The 13,327-nt window shown below is 38.9% G+C and overlaps 1 protein-coding gene across 1 annotated transcript in view; it reads left to right on the top strand.

Moving 5' to 3' along the window:
• Positions 1-13,327, top strand: part of ACSL1 (acyl-CoA synthetase long chain family member 1) — a 64,703-nt gene that overhangs the window by 40,537 nt on the left and 10,839 nt on the right. The window contains exons 5-12 of the mRNA XM_006916377.3: positions 213-314; positions 2,482-2,581; positions 2,798-2,976; positions 5,854-5,886; positions 6,041-6,092; positions 6,609-6,682; positions 8,098-8,175; positions 13,220-13,327. The exon at positions 13,220-13,327 is cut by the window's right edge and continues 42 nt beyond it. Coding sequence (XP_006916439.1) covers positions 213-314; positions 2,482-2,581; positions 2,798-2,976; positions 5,854-5,886; positions 6,041-6,092; positions 6,609-6,682; positions 8,098-8,175; positions 13,220-13,327 — 726 coding nt within the window. The remainder of the gene's footprint in view (positions 1-212; positions 315-2,481; positions 2,582-2,797; positions 2,977-5,853; positions 5,887-6,040; positions 6,093-6,608; positions 6,683-8,097; positions 8,176-13,219) is intronic.

The following is a 13,327-nucleotide window of genomic DNA, read 5'->3' as shown; positions in this document are numbered from 1 at the left end:
GCTTTGCAGAAGGAATTTTGTAATCAGTTCTCTTAAGGGTGAGTTCTGGTAAGTAAAACTTTGTGTTGTACAAAAATGTGTAACTAAAGGAATACCTGTTCTTCTCCATGCAGTGCCGCCTGCTGGCTGAGACGTTAGACTTGGCTGTCACCCAGTTAGCTTTGTTCCTTAAGTTGGGCCTGATACTCTTCCTGGTCTTCCTCCCATTTTAGGTTGCGGAAATGTCAGAGTGTGTGGGCTCCGCGCTGATCCAGAAGGGCTTCAAGGCTTCCCCAGATCAGTTCGTTGGCATCTTTGCTCAAAACAGACCTGAGGTATTAATTGTTAGGCACCGACTGTCCATGGTTTTACGAGTTCTCAGATAGAAGAGCCAATCAAGGTCCACACCTACTTTTGCTTGAGACCAGATTTTGTGGTCTGCTTTCTACTGAGATATGGCTTTGTGTTACTGCTTAGAAAGTTGCACCTGCTTAGCCTAAAGTGGATTAAAAAAAAAAATCACTTAAAAAAATTATTTGTAAAAATTATTAAACCAGGTCCCCAAACAAAATCCTTACAAAGAAATCTTCTATTTACGGGTGACATCTGTGATTCGAAAAGTAGCCTTAATAAAGTACAGAGAAACTGGGGTACAGTGTTGTCAGTAGCAAACTCGTCTTTTCCTTCTGAAAGGTATGAGTTTTCCTTCTGATCAGTTTGCAGAGTTTAAAATACCACAGACAGCAGGGAAAGTGCCTCATCTTGAGCTGGCCTTAATTTAGACACAGTCTGTTACTTAGCTATCAAGGCCCAGACATGGTGCTTCTGTAAACCATTGTATTAAAGGAAATTTAAATGAGAAGCTCTTTTAAGGGTATTGCTTGTAATATTAGTGAATAAATTCACAGTATAGCCGTCTTGGAAGAGTTCAAGTACCTGGCTTGAAGAAATTGATTTTTAGGTCTAGTTATGTCCAAAAGTCATGTTGGTTCAATCCTTGTGCTACTGACTGTTTTTTAAATTAGAATAGCTTCTTAGAGTTTTATGTCCTGTTAAGGGAAAAACAGCATTTTCCACAGCTGGACCATGACTAGGCTCATGAAATTTAGTTTCTTTCATTTGAAGTGAAAGCCATTCAAATGAGCATACCTGGAATTTTTGTTTTAGTGGAACCTAATGAGTCTATAATTAGGGCACAAATTTCTTCAAGGAGTAGTTTCCTTCCTATAATTATGAGTCAAGTCAACAGACATTTATCGAGCACCTACTATATGCCAGACACTGTGCGAGGCACCAAAGTACATCAGTGACTTGGATCCTCTTTGTGAGCTACTGTGTAGAGCCCCATAAGCTGGTGCTTTCTCTGTAACATGCCAAGCGTGGACAGAGGGCAAGAGGATTATGGGAGCTCAGTCAAAGGGCACTTCCTGGACGTGGCAGCTGAGTGGAGTCTTGATGGGAGTGAAGGTGGGGAAGTCAAGGGAATGCTGTCATCAAGCAACATGTCCATGTTGAGGAATGAAGCATTTTAACATGGGAGAGCTTGGAGTGGCAGGACACGGTACAAGAGAGGCTCACATATGTCACATATAACTGCCTAAGGAGCTTGGGCTTTCCCTCCCTGTTGGCAGCTTGAAATTGGTTTCCAGGGGACGGGGGAAGGAGGAAAAACACTTGCAGGCCAAGTGAATGTGAGCGGATTATGCTTCCTTCCCATGGCAGCTGTGCCTTTATCTGTGTCCTGTCAGTTCTGCAGAGGGTTAAGAACTGCAGCTGAAGATAACGGATGACTTTGAGGATCTTGCCACATTTGCCTTGTAGGTAGATCAGTTGCTAATGTGGCTGCCAAGTTTGGAGGCCAAATGACCTCTATCACTTTCTTCCTTCATCCCTTTCCTGGGGAGATTTTGCCAGAATGATTTTCCTGTTAGACAAGTGTGTCCCTCCTTCCTTTAGTCCCAGGCCTTACTGCACACTGCTGCCAGAATGATCTTCCTCAGACCCCACAGAAGCCCTCAGTGGCTGTGCATTGCCTGGGGATGAGAGCACAGGCTCATTCCTGCCCACCTCCAGCCTTGCTCTTCCCCACTCCCTGCTGGGGCATCCATGCCAGCCCGTTGCTTACTGACCTCCCTGTTTTTGACCCTGCAGCCCTCATTGTTGGGGTTGCCTTACCTTTCTCTCCATCTGTCCGAATTGTGCTCTTGCAAAGGGCAAGCTCAGTTACCTCCCCCACAAAGGTAGCTGGTCTGGGCTCTGAGTAGGTCACTGTCTTGTATTGTTAATTATCCTTTCACGTTTGCCTCAGTTCTTCAGGTAAATTGCACTTCCCTCTCAAGAAGGGGACAAGTGTTCTCATTATGCATCCTTCATGGTGCCTGGCATATAGTAGTAGATATACAAATGTCAATTTTGCTATATCTGGTATTTCCACTTTAAATCCTTGTAGTGGTTCTGTGATGACATCTCGTTTTCTCTTCCCAACCTTTACTGTCTGTTTAGTGGGTCATCATTGAACAGGGATGCTTTGCTTTTTCAATGGCGGTCGTTCCCATTTATGATACCTTTGGAACCGAAGCAATTACCTACATAGTCAACAAAGGTACGTCTGTGGTCTTTGGGTGGACATTGGTCTCATTATTGGTTAGATTCGGTGACTTTACATTTGCTTATATTTGATTTGATAGCGATTTTATATTTAAACGTCCATCTATCTTTCTATTTAATGTAATACTTAAAGTAATCTGGTGTCAGATATCATCCAGTCAAACTCTTCATATCCTAGAACTAATTCCTCACTGTATCTCTTCATTTCCAGCTGAACTCTCTGTGATTTTTGTTGACAAGCCAGGGAAGGCCAACATGTTATTAGAAGGTGTCGAAAATAAGTTAACTCCAGGCCTTAGAATCATAGTACTCATGGACTCTTATGACAGTGATCTTTTGGAACGGGGCAAGAAGTGTGGGGTGGAAATCATCAGCATGAAGGCGCTGGAGGTGAGTCCTTTTGCCTCGCCCGCTTCTGGAGGGTTTCCCGGAGGTCATTTTGGCTGAAACGTGGTCTCCAGTGCAACCATGCAATTCACTTCTGGCCAGTCGTCTCGCATCCTGTGAAAGAGAGACAATAGAAACTCCTGTCTCATTACTGGAAAAAATTCTACATTGATGCCCAGAGTTAATGCATCACGTCTTACAGAAAGTCCTCTCATAAAGGGAATTGCAGTGCACACATATTTATTTTAGATCTCTGACAAGCCACGTCAATAAATGCTGGAAATATGAATTTGAGATTCAGATGAGATTTAAGTTTGTGGGTCTTCCTTGGGCCTTAATGCCTTTTACTTACTGATTTGTCTCTAAAATGGAGCCAGGTGTAGACATGTGCCTCCTTATTCTTTTTCCCAGGTTAATTTATAGAGTCCTGGTGAATTTCCAGCATAGATGTTGGTTTGGTTTATTTTCATATTAAATTTCTTCAGATTCACATTTATCACAACTTTAAAGGTAATCATTCTAGGAAAATGAGTGTGGTCCATATTTAAATTGGTTGTTTGACATTATCTCATCTAAGAGGCTGCTTTTTCCCATTGGCCTTGGATTAGAGTTCAATCTTAAGTTGCTGGCAGGAGGACGATCTGGTTATGTACGCATCATAGGAAGTAATAGGCTAAATAGATTAAGTCATTCTCTTTCTGAAAATGTTAATAGTGTTTTCCTAGAATTGTTATAAATAGGGTTTTTAAAATTTATTTATGGTGGTTCTAAAAAGAATTTGAGGCTACAAATAAGGATTTATAAAACCTTTCCTGGGGAGGTTAGTAGTCACAGAGAAACTGTTATTTGTTCTGACAGAGCCTTCTGCCATACACACGCACACACACACACGCATGCACACACGCACGCACACATGGTAGCGCAGAACATGCGTCCATAAGAGTTAATGGATGTGCTGTATTGTTAAACTAGGTTTTTAGCCAGCTTTTTACCAAGCACCTCCCCACTTTTTTTTTTCACTCGTGATCCCCTTTCACAATAACGTAATCTTTTTCTCCATCTTTCCTCCTTCTCCCTACCCACCCTCCACACACAAAGAAAGTTTTTTGTCTTTTTTGACCACTATATGATAAAGAAGTAATTTTAAGATTAAACAATTTAGATAAATGACTGAAGATTATAAAGTTTATATTAAAATCTTTGTAAGACATTACACTTACCTGTGTGATATGATTTATATATATATTTTTAATGTTGTAAGCAAAGACTAAGTTTTTAAGAAACCTTTAAAATTCACTTTATGGTTGATCATATGATCAAGTTTATATTAATGTATATTTTTATAGGATCAAAAATAGAAACATTGGTGTTTGGAATTTTTACATTTTTCCCAATATTTTATTATGAAAAATTTTAAACATACAAACAAGTTGAAAGAATTATACAATAGACCACATATCCCCACCAAGTGTCTACAATTAACATTTTAATATATTTGCTTTATCACATGTTAATCCATCACTCTATCCCTCCATTCATTAGTCTATCTTTTATTGAATGCATTTTCAGTAGGTTGCAGATTTTATCACCCTTAAATACTGCAGCATGCTAATCACTAACTGGATTTCAGTTTTTCTTCTGTTTATGTTTTTCTTTTGGCATTTGGAACCTTAAGATAGCAAATTTTTATTTTTATGATGGCTTTCCTTTTTTCTAAATGATGATATAAGACGTGTTTCAGTCAGTGAAACTTTCTTGGCAAATAGTCCACTAATTTGGATAATGTTGTTCCCAATAAATTGAAAGCTAAATTGCATATTACTATTGCTTTATTTTATTTAACATCAATTTTTGAAGAATTAGAATCTCAGGAAGTTATGTAAGAATTTTGAATAGATGAGTGGGAGTTTAGATCTGATAAAGATTATTTTGAAAAAAATTGGTGGAACTCTCATTGCTTTAGCTTTTAGTTGACTTAAATTTGGACATTAGTGTTCCTGTTTTTAATAATTTAAAATGTGATTAAGATGAAAAACTGTTTAAAACTATGTTGCACAGAAACTCACTGAGCCCTGAGCACACCCATCTAATTAACATTTAATTTTAGGCATGCTAACTCTATATGCTCACTCAAGCTGTTAAATTTTAATAGGAAAAGAATAACATAGTTCATTTAAAAATTAATAGATATTGAAGTGGTCACAGAGAATGCCTTCTTGTAGTAAACTGAACAACATCAGAATGAACCCTTGGTAGTAAGTGGAAGCCAGCTGCTGAGAACTTTTATGTGCATTCAGAAGTGGCCTTAGATCTTCTGTCATGGCCTGTTTTATAATTGGAGGTGTCCAAATCCTTTCTCTGCCCCATGTGGGGCATACAGATATTTGAGCCTCTAAAATGGCTAGCATTTAAATCTGGCGGAGACTGATTTTTCTCTCCATGTTGAAGGTATTAGTTATGCAGAACTGGCTGATTGCATATCGTGCTGTGCTCTGATTTGGGGAAGGTGCCCGGCATCTGCAGTTCTTTGATGATGGTTAAGAGCTAGGCTTTGTTAAAGGTCATAATAGGAAGCGGAAGTGGGGACAAGAAATATATCGATTTGAGTAAATCCTATTTATTTCAAAGGCTAGTCCTAATACCATTTATATAGTTGTGTAAAAGGAAGACAACTGGAAAAAGGCTTCTTAGAGCAATGGATAAATTTTTTTTTTTGGTTCAGGTTAAGTTGCCGGAGTTTATTTTTTGGAAATTTATGCTGTCTTTGAGCCAGCTGTCAGTGAATCCCATAGTAAAGTCAGCTTGAAATGACTTGACGTGACCTTGTTCTTTACATTTAGAAAATGTTTCCATTTAAGATTTTTTTCTTTTCTAATTAAGGACCTGGGAAGAGCCAACAGACGAAAGCCCAAGGTAAGTATCCTGCCGCAGCCCTGTGTGTAGCTTCCAGTATCTAATCATCTTGGAGAATAGTAGAAATCTTGGGTAATGTCTTATGGTTTACGCTTTTCTATTCTGATTTATGCTGTTCCCCACCCCTCACCACCCCTTTTTTAATGTGCCATAGCCTCCAGCACCTGAAGATCTTGCAGTAATTTGTTTCACAAGTGGAACTACAGGTAAGTTTTGCAATAGAAGTACTTCTGCGTGGTATCTGGAAGTATATACTCCTTGTCCCGTTTTTGGGATGACTTACTTGGACTATAAAAGGACTGAAAGCAGGAGAAACAGAAGTGATTCAAGCACCGTCTTATAAGACATTCTCAGAATCTGAAGAGTGCCATATATCTCCTCAAACATTTATTGAAGGCTACACTTAATCCATTTTCCTGAGGCAGATTGTTTCAATGACTTACAGAAATAGGAAAATCCCTGGTTTTTCTTTTCTTATTGTCACATACCCTCTAAAACTTGCCCATATTAACAAAGATCCTTTAAGATAATAACTTTCATTTAAAGGATTTCAGATTGCTCAGGAATTTAATGTTACTCAACGTTTGGCTTTCCTGCGTGTACCTAACAATAGAGGCATTTGAGGCCCTAATTATACAGAGTTTCTGGGCTCCCTTAATTTCTGTCATTCTTGGATGGAGTTTCTGTTTTCTAACTTCATTCTGCTCATATGTGTTCCTCAGGCAACCCCAAAGGAGCAATGATCACACATCGAAATTTAGTGAGCGACTGTTCAGCTTTTGTGAAAATGACAGAGGTAAACTTTTGGGATGTTGTCATCTTCCTTCATAGTCATTGGTTGATATTAGGCTTCAGGAATGAAAGTGGTAAAGGCAGCCCCACCATGTCAAGCCAATGCTATATTTGAAACACTCTCTGAAATATAGATACGGTCTGAACTTTATAAGCAGTTTACTCAAATAGTTTTCATTGTGGACCTAATCTCTAAGTCCTGCTTGTGACCATTAAGTGAATTGACAGAATTTATTATGACTTTTATACAGTAAAATTTCATTTGGATATTACCTTATAAATCTTTCCAGGAAAGGGCAGAGGAGAAATGACTCTCCTTTTTTATCTACTATTCCAGTGTGGTAAAAATAATTTCTTTAAGTTAACAATGAAATGTTAAGTGCTGCTGGAAGTTTTTGAATTATTATTGTTATTTATTATTATAATCGTTATTATTTGTTTTGGTCAATTGGACTTCCATTTTATGAAAAAGATTAAAGCCTCGAATTTCAATTGACTTCCTGTAATCTCAAAGTTTGCTATCCAAGTGTCTTAGTCTGCTTGGACTGCCATAACAAAATAGCACAGACTGAGTGGCTTAAACACCAGACATTTATTTTCTCAGAGTTCTGGAGGCAAGAAATTCATGATCAAAGTGCTGGCATATTTGGTTACTGTTGAGGGCTCTATGCTTGGCTTGTAGACTGTCACCTTCTCACTGTGCCTCACGTGACCTTTCGTCTGTGTGCACAAGGAGAATAAGAGAGAGGTCTCTGGTATCTTTTCCTCCTCTTACAAGGACACCAGCCCAACTGGATCAGGGTCCCACCCTGATGACCTCATTTAACCTCAATCACCTCGCCAAAGGCCCTATCTCCAAATACAGTCACATTGGGTTAGGGCTTCAGCATATGAACTTGGGGAGCTGTTATGTTGAACAAACTAAAATACTCAAGATGCACTCATACTGTAAATAAGAGGAACTTGGAAATCTAATTTTTCTTATCTTCTCTCCCTTTTTTCCATTACAGCGTAAAATGCTATCTTATGTTGAATTGGATCTTACATTTCTATAACATAATATGCTATCTTACATTGTATTGGATTATTTCTTATCTTTAGGTGGAATTAGGGTTCCTGGTTAGCAGGGTACTATAACTTTGAAATACTAAATGTTTAGAGCACATGATCCCTTAACATTTGTGCAAATTTTTATTTTGACCAAAGTCCTGAGTAGATTTACTTTGTCATTAGAAATGACCTCTACTCTTTGAATAATTTAAGTATTGCCTTTCATTTCATTCTTTGGTGAGAAGTAGTTGCAGACCGTTAGCAAAAGCTATTTCTCCTTAGTGTTAAGGGGTTATATGCTCTGAAATATATTGGAAACTTATTGGAAATCATAATGCTTTTCTGCCGTTCTGGTGTCTTTGCTTACAGAATACTGTCAATCCTTCTCCAGATGATACCTTGATCTCTTTCTTGCCTCTTGCTCATATGTTTGAGAGAGTTGTCGAGGTAAGACAATTGAGGTTTTTCTTGCTTGCTTGTTTGTTTGTGTTCTACTAAGTCATTGTGTTTTACAGAAAGTACTTGGCCTGAATGCCAGTGACTTACACATTTCATTTTTACCATTTGCACACATGTATGAACAGGTGATGAAGGTAAGTTTGATGTGTACACTGTTATCCCTGAATTTAATCTTTGCTGAGCCCCATTTTAGAAATGGCACTAATTATTTAAAAGATTATAATTTTCTGGGTCTGGATAGTTGAACTTTAATCATTCATTTTAAAATTAGAAGCTCAAACTTTTGAAGGATATGAGTGTGGACATGATTCCAGAAAGATTAACTGTAAAAGTAGAATTTTTATGAATACAGTTCTATGTATTGTGAGACATCCGCTCTGTGAGATGTCTCAATTTTTGATTGTGCTTGTTCATAATATACAAGTTACTTTAAGATTAGTTTTTTTCACCAAAATTCTAAGTGACCTTGGAAAAGCAGGATGATCTTGCCTGGGCTCCCTGTACACAATTGTGTGACTAGTTTAAAAACTAGTCAAGAACCAACTTTTTTCTTTCTTGGACAATTTTGGATTATATATTTATAGGAAAAACAATGGGCACCATTCATTCATTTAGCAAATACTTATTAAGCACCAGCCATATGCCAGGCCCTGTAGTAGATGTCACAGAGGTGACCAACAGAGAATCCACCCTTTGATTGGCTGCTTGCTGCACTATAGGAATTACTTACCCCTAAAGGATCAAGGATCATTAGATCCCATCTTCCAGCTGTTACTTCTGCTTCCTGCACACCTCAGGAGATCTTGTGAGTTTATCCAGTGATCTCAAATGAGTTGATAATGGACCACATGTACCTGACTATAGTTTTAGAAGTGTTCCTGGAAGGCAGGGCACACTGGACAAAACCTCTCAAGCTTTAATTTTTAAACAATGAACTGCAATGTATCTTTCTAGTGGTTTCTGCTTTCAAGCCTGAGACTGTTTGTACTTCCGTCGCATCATCTTTTGAACCTCTGTTCTTAAAATTTAAAAGAGGCAGACTACTTGCCAAATGCATGTGGCTTGCCATTACATTTGCATCTGACAGAAAAACATGCAAAAGATTATAGTTAAATGACAAGCCACACTGGTATTAGATGTCCTAGTGTCCCAACTGCAACATATTCAGTGGCTTTTTAGAAATTTTTAGATTTGAATAAAAGAAGATGAGACTTTAATAAGCTTGGACTGTAGGTAAGTAGCTAAGTTTTCGTTTTTAGAATAAATTAGACTTAAAGTTTCGGAAAGACTAAAAATATTGCATTATAGAATACCATGTCATTCAGTCAACAGATTATTTATTATGAAGCTAAAATAGCAGAACCTCTATGATCATCATCAAAACCAACATACACTGGACTTCTGGTCAAGATGGCATAGTAGGTAGACACTGTGCTTGCCTCCTCTCATGACCACATCAGAATTACAACTAAACTACAGAACAGCCATCACTGGGAGTCGCCTGAGATCTGGCTGAACAAAAGTCCTACAACTGGGGACATACATAAGAGGCCACTTTAAGACTTGCAGGAGGGGCGGAGACGCAAAATGTGCTGGTCTCACAACTGCGTGTGGTGGTTGAGAATTGGGAGGGTTATCGTGGCTGCAGAAGTCCCCCAGGAGGACTGGGGGCTCCTGACCCCACACTGGGATTTCCAGCTCAGTGTTCTAGGAAGAGAAGTCCCCACAACCTCTGGCTGTGAAAACCAGTGGAAATTGTGGCTGAGTGAGACAAAGCTGTGAGAGTTACAGACATTCCTCTTAAATCCCACACAGGGACTTACTCACTGATGGACTTGCTTGCTCTGAGCTCCAGCTCTGGGGCAGCTGCTCAAAAAGTGCTAGGGACATATGGGGAGGAACTGAATTGTCTGCCTTCAGGGCAAGGGTTGGAGAGACAGCTTTCTCCCAGACAGAAGTGCTGGCAGATTCTACTGTTCATTTGTTGAACCTTTCAGCCTCCCAGCATGCAGATGTAGGCAGCTGCCATATCTGAGTCTCCATCAACCTGGCTAATACCATTCACCCAACCAAGTGATTCCCTGAGACCCCACCCCTCCCATCTTGCGGGCCCACCCATGCTGCCTCCAGGGGCTTTTCCATACAAATGGCCTGTCTTGACTCATGCTGCAGACTTCCTTAAAATCTCTCAAAGGTTCGCAAAATCTAAATAAGTAGCATCTGGCCTTGGCATGCCCCATACTGCCTGCTGAGCAGTCCCAAACCCATCACTAACAGCAGCCGCCCTCGGCTTCTTGCTTGGCCTCTCAAGGCTCCTCTAAGCCCACATGGGTGGTAGCCATCTGCAGATTGCTTGGTGACTCTTGCTAGGTGGCCCTAGGCAGTATACAGGCTGCGGCTGAAGGCTGAACTTGGCCTATGGTGGGTCCCCTCCCAGAAGGCCCTAGGGCCAGCACGACCATTGGCCGGAGTACCACCCAGGAATACATTTGAGGATGACACACCCAAAGGGCAAACTAGCCAGGCACCAGAGCACCACTAAAGTGAACCCTACTCTATAAGGTGAGCCCCTCATGACCAGTCCTTAAACCAATCAGCCTAAGGGGCAGTCTTTCCCGTTGATGTGCAGACAGCAACCAAAGCTCAACTACAGTAGGTGGGCACACACAACTCAAATAAAGGGACACACCTGGAGCACTTGGCTCAGGTAACCCGGGAAGACTGCACCACTGGGCTCCATGGGACATCTACTACATAAGGCCACTCTACTGAGACATAGCAACTTTACATAATGCATAGAAACAAATACAGGGAGGCAGCCAAAATGAGACAAAGAAACATGCCCCAAATGAAAGAACAAAGCTCCAGAAAAAGAACTAAACAAAATGGAGGCAGACAATCTACCATATGCAGAGTTCAAAACACTGGTTATAAGGATACTCAATGAACTTTGGGATAGAGTACATGAACTCAATGAGAAGTTTAACAAGGAGATGGAAAACACAAAAAAGAACTCGTCAGAAATAAAGAATACAGTAACTGAAATGAGGACTACATTAGAGGGAATCAATAGTAGATTAATGAAGCAGAAGGTCGAATCAGTGATTTAGAAGGTAAGGTAGAAAACACCCAATCAGAACAGCAAATGGAAAAAAAGAATCCAAAAAAGTTAGGATAGTTTAAGGGGCCTTTGGGACATCAGTGTACCAACATTCACATCCTAGGAGTACCAGAAGATGAGAGAAAGGAATTAAAAACCTATTTGAAGAAATAATGATGGAAAACTTCCTATCTTGCTGAAGAAATAGACATACACGCCCATGAAGTGCAGAGAGTCCCAAACAAGATAAACCCAAAGAGGCCCACACCAAAACACATCTAATTAAAATGCCAAATGTTAAAGAAAGAATCTTAAAAGCAGCAAGAGAAAAGCAGTTAGTGACCTACAAAGGAGCTCTCATAAGACTGTTAGTTGATTTCTCGACAGAAACTTTGCAAGACAGAAGGGATTGGTTGAAATATTCAAAGTGATGAAAAGCAAGCACCTACGAGCAAGATTAATCTACCCAGCAAAGCTGTCATTTAGAATTGAAAGACAGATAAATAGCTTTCCAGACAAGAAAAAGCTAAAGGAGTTCATTAACACCAAACCAGTATTAGAAGAAATGTTACAGAGACTTTTTTAAGAAGAAGGAAAAAAATATATATGTATATATACACACACATATATATATATGTGTGTATATATATATGAAGTATATTTATGTGAAAAATATATATATGAAGTATATTTATGTGAAATATATATATGAAGTATATATATGAAATATATACATGAATAAATTGGCAATAACTACATATCATTTATTATTTTAAATGCAAATGGATTAAATGAGCCAATCAAAAGATAGGGTGGCTGAATGGATAAGTAAACAAGACCCTTACGCATGCTGTCTACAAGAGATTCACTTCAGATCGAAAGATACACACACACACTGAAAGTAAAGGGATGGAAAAAGATATTTCATGCAAATGGAAATGAAAATAAAATACCTAGGGTAGAATACTTATACCAGACAAGATAGTCTTTAAAACAAAGGCTATAACAAAAGACAAAGAAGGACCCAGAAATCCCACTTCTGGATGTTTATCTGAAGAAACCCAAAATACTACTTTAAAGGGACATCCGTATGTTCATTGCAACATTACAACAGCTGTGATATGGAGGCATCTGGGTGTCCATCAGTGGAAGAATGGATAAAGAAGAGGTGGTACATATATACAATGGAATATTACTCAGCCACAAAAAAATAAATAAATAAATAAAGAATGAAATCTTGCCACCTGCAAAAACATGGCTGGACCTAGAGGGTATTGTGCTGAGTGGAGTAAGTCAGACAGAGAAATACAAATGCCATATGTTTGCACTTACATGTGAAATCTAAAGAACAAACAAAACAGAATCATAGACACAGAGAACATTTTGATAGTTACCAGATGGGAGAGAGGTAGGAGGGGTGGGTGGAAAAGGGAAAGGGATCAGGAAGTGCAAATTGGTAGTTGCAAAATAGTCACGGGAATGTGAAGTATAGCATAAGGAATATAGTCAATAATATTGTAATAACAATGTATGGTATCAGATGGGTACTATTTTTGTCGTGGTCATCACTTTGTAAGTTATATAAATGTCTAATCACTATGTTTTACACCTGAAACTAATATAATATTGTGTGCCAACTGTAATTGAAAAAAATTTATTCGAAAAATAAAAAATTTATTAAAAAACAACATACATTGGTTTCTTGCTAGAGCCTTCATTTTCAGGATGATCATGAGAGATACCACATTTCTATGTTGTACAATGACTGAAAGATGCAAGAACATTTTTTAAAAAGCTACCTATGTTTAGGAACGTTAAGATTTCTGGAAACTTCTCTGAAATACTAAGACCAAAGCCTTATGTGTCTGTGTGTGTTTTGTATAATCCCTGCTGCAATGATAAAATGTTGATTATTTCTGTTTACCGCTCTAGTGTGTGATGCTCTGTCATGGAGCTAAAATAGGATTTTTCCAAGGAGATATCAGGCTGCTTATGGATGATCTCAAGGTGCTTCAACCCACTGTCTTTCCTGTGGTGCCA

The sequence above is a fragment of the Pteropus alecto genome, unplaced genomic scaffold, assembly GCF_000325575.1.
Source record: "Pteropus alecto unplaced genomic scaffold, ASM32557v1 scaffold24, whole genome shotgun sequence".
NCBI lineage: Eukaryota > Metazoa > Chordata > Mammalia > Chiroptera > Pteropodidae > Pteropus > Pteropus alecto.
The sequence above is the reverse complement of the archived record's forward strand: the minus strand, read 5'-3'. Positions and strand labels throughout refer to the sequence as shown.